At 46.3% G+C, this 2,376-nt stretch overlaps 1 protein-coding gene across 1 annotated transcript; it reads right to left on the reverse strand.

The window, feature by feature from the left end:
- Positions 1-967: 967 nt before the first annotated feature.
- LOC111207953 lies at positions 968-1,375 on the reverse strand. The gene has a single exon (XM_022706574.1). It carries the CDS (start codon positions 1,373-1,375, stop codon positions 968-970), a length of 408 nt encoding a protein of 135 aa, XP_022562295.1.
- Positions 1,376-2,376: the final 1,001 nt, after the last annotated feature.

Genomic DNA, 2,376 nt, shown 5'->3' on the forward strand with positions numbered 1-2,376 from the left:
TTGTTGTCTTTTCTGTTCGATCCACTATGCGGACCGGCCTCGTCTCTAGAGTCAGATTCTTACCCAAATCTGTAGGGATCTCGTGTAGGACTATGTCCTGATCAGACAAACATTTTCGGAGTTGGGACACATGAAACATGTTGTGGAACGCATCCATGGCTGGTGGCAGTTCCAACTTATAAGCCACAGCCCCAACTCTTTCTATGATTCTGAACGGACCCAAGTACCTAGGGTCTAGTTTTCTTCTGCCAGAAACTATAGCCCTCCCTTTGAATGTGATCATCTTGAGATATACCAAGTCTTCAACTTCAAACTCAATATGTTTCCTTCGTCTATATGCATAACTCTTTTGACGATCCTGTGCTTCTTTCATTTTCTCCTTTAAGAACCTTATTTTCTCGGTGGTTTCTTCCACTATCTCAAGACCCAACATGCTCCTCTCCCCCACTTGGGTCCAGCATAATCGCGTCCTGCAAGGCCGTCCATACAGTGCTTTATAAGGTGACATCCCAATGCTAGTGTGGAAACTGTTGTTGTAGGCAAACTCGACCAAGGGTAGATGCTTTTCCCATGAGTCGCCCCAATCCAACACCACGGCCCTTAACATGTCCTCCAATGTCTGGATTGTCCTCTCTGACTGCCCATCCGTCTGAGGATGATAGGCTGTGCTCATGTTCATTCTTGTTCCTAAGGCTTTTTGAAAAGCCTGCCAGAAGTAAGAGGTGAACCTAGAGTCTCTGTCCGAGACAATACTAGCCGACACTCCATGCAGACGTACTATCTCGTCCAAGTAAATCCTCACGATCTGATCCACTCCATCTCCTTTCTGCATTGGTAAGAAGTGGGCCGACTTGGTTAGTCTGTCAACCACCACCCAAACCGCATCCTTTTGGTTCCTGGTCGTAGGAAAATCGGTCACAAAATCCATTGTGATGTGATCCCACTTCCACTTTGGTATGGGGAGATTCTAGAGCATACCATTGGGCACTTGATGTTCGGCCTTCAGAAGCTGGCAAGTAGGACACCTCGCCACCCACTCGGCTGTTTTCATCCTTACCCAGTGATAGTACCTTTTTAAATCCCTATACATCTTATTCAGCCTGGGGTGGACTGAGAACTTTGACTTATGAGCCTGACTCATAATCTCTTCTTTAAGCCCCTTGCTGTTTGGAACACTTACTCGGCCATTCACCAAGATTGTTTCGTTGCTTGTGATCTGATACTCCGTCTTATCATTAAGAGCCACTTTTTGGAAGTTCTCATCCAAACTCTTGGCCTGCTGTATCCTGGTAAGTAGATCGGCCTGATCCACTTCCTCGGATCCCAATGGCTCATCACGTCCAACCAAGGAATTTAGATGTAGTGACCGAACCATCCCTTCTAGTTCATCCGCTTCTCTTTCGGCCGAGACCTCTGCCCTTCTCCGGCTTAAGGCATCAGCCAATAGGTTAGCCTTCTCTAGATGGTATGATATGTCCAGATCATAATCAGAAACATACTCAATCCATCTTCTTTGTCTCAAGTTCAACTCAGGCTGAGTGAAAATGTACTTCAAGCTCTTATGATCAGTGAGAATCTGGACTTTGGCTCCGTACAGATACGATCTCTATATCTTCAAAGCAAACACCACGGCCGCCATCTCTAGATCATGGATCGGATAATTCCCTTCATGCTTTCTCAGCAGTCTCGAAGCATAAGCAATCACCTTCCCATGTTTCAGGACGCACCCCAACCCAGTGATGGACGCATCCGTATAGACCACATAAGGTTGATCTCCCTCCGGCAATACCAATATTGGTGCATTCGTCAGCATATCCTTTAGAGCTGAGAAACACTTCTCACACCCTTCATTCCAGGCAAAATTCACATCCTTGCCTGTAAGTCGTGTCATGGGTTGAGCCAAACTGGCAAACCCCTTGACATACTTTCTGTAGTAGCCGGCCAGCCCTAGGAAACTCCTAACCTCAGTAGCATTCCTAGGCTGTGGCCAATCTCGTATAGTCTGAACCTTCTCCGGATCTACTGACACGCCCTGATCAGACACAATGTGTCCGAGGAACCCAACGCTCTTCTGCCAGAAACTACACTTGCTTAGTTTGGCAAAGAGTTTTTGTTCCCTCAAACGTCCTAGTACGTCCCTGAGATGCTTCTCATGGTCTTCCTTGTTTCTGGAATATACAAGTATGTCATCTATGAAGATGATTACAAATTCATCCAAGAAATCTCGAAAGATACCATTCATCTTCTTCATGAATGCAGCTGGTGCATTGGTTAGACCAAGTGGCATAACCACAAACTCATAGTGGCCATACCTGGTCCGGAACGCCGTCTTCCTGATATCATTAGGCTCAATTGGGATCTGATGATACTAGGCGA

Source organism: Brassica napus, assembly GCF_020379485.1.
Source record: "Brassica napus cultivar Da-Ae chromosome A10 unlocalized genomic scaffold, Da-Ae chrA10_Random_5, whole genome shotgun sequence".
Classification (NCBI taxonomy): domain Eukaryota; kingdom Viridiplantae; phylum Streptophyta; class Magnoliopsida; order Brassicales; family Brassicaceae; genus Brassica; species Brassica napus.

Bases quoted from the DNA above. Each gene is read 5' to 3' on its own strand.
- LOC111207953 (XM_022706574.1), bottom strand. From the start codon at position 1,375: ATGGTTCGGTCACTACATCTAAATTCCTTGGTTGGACGTGATGAGCCA.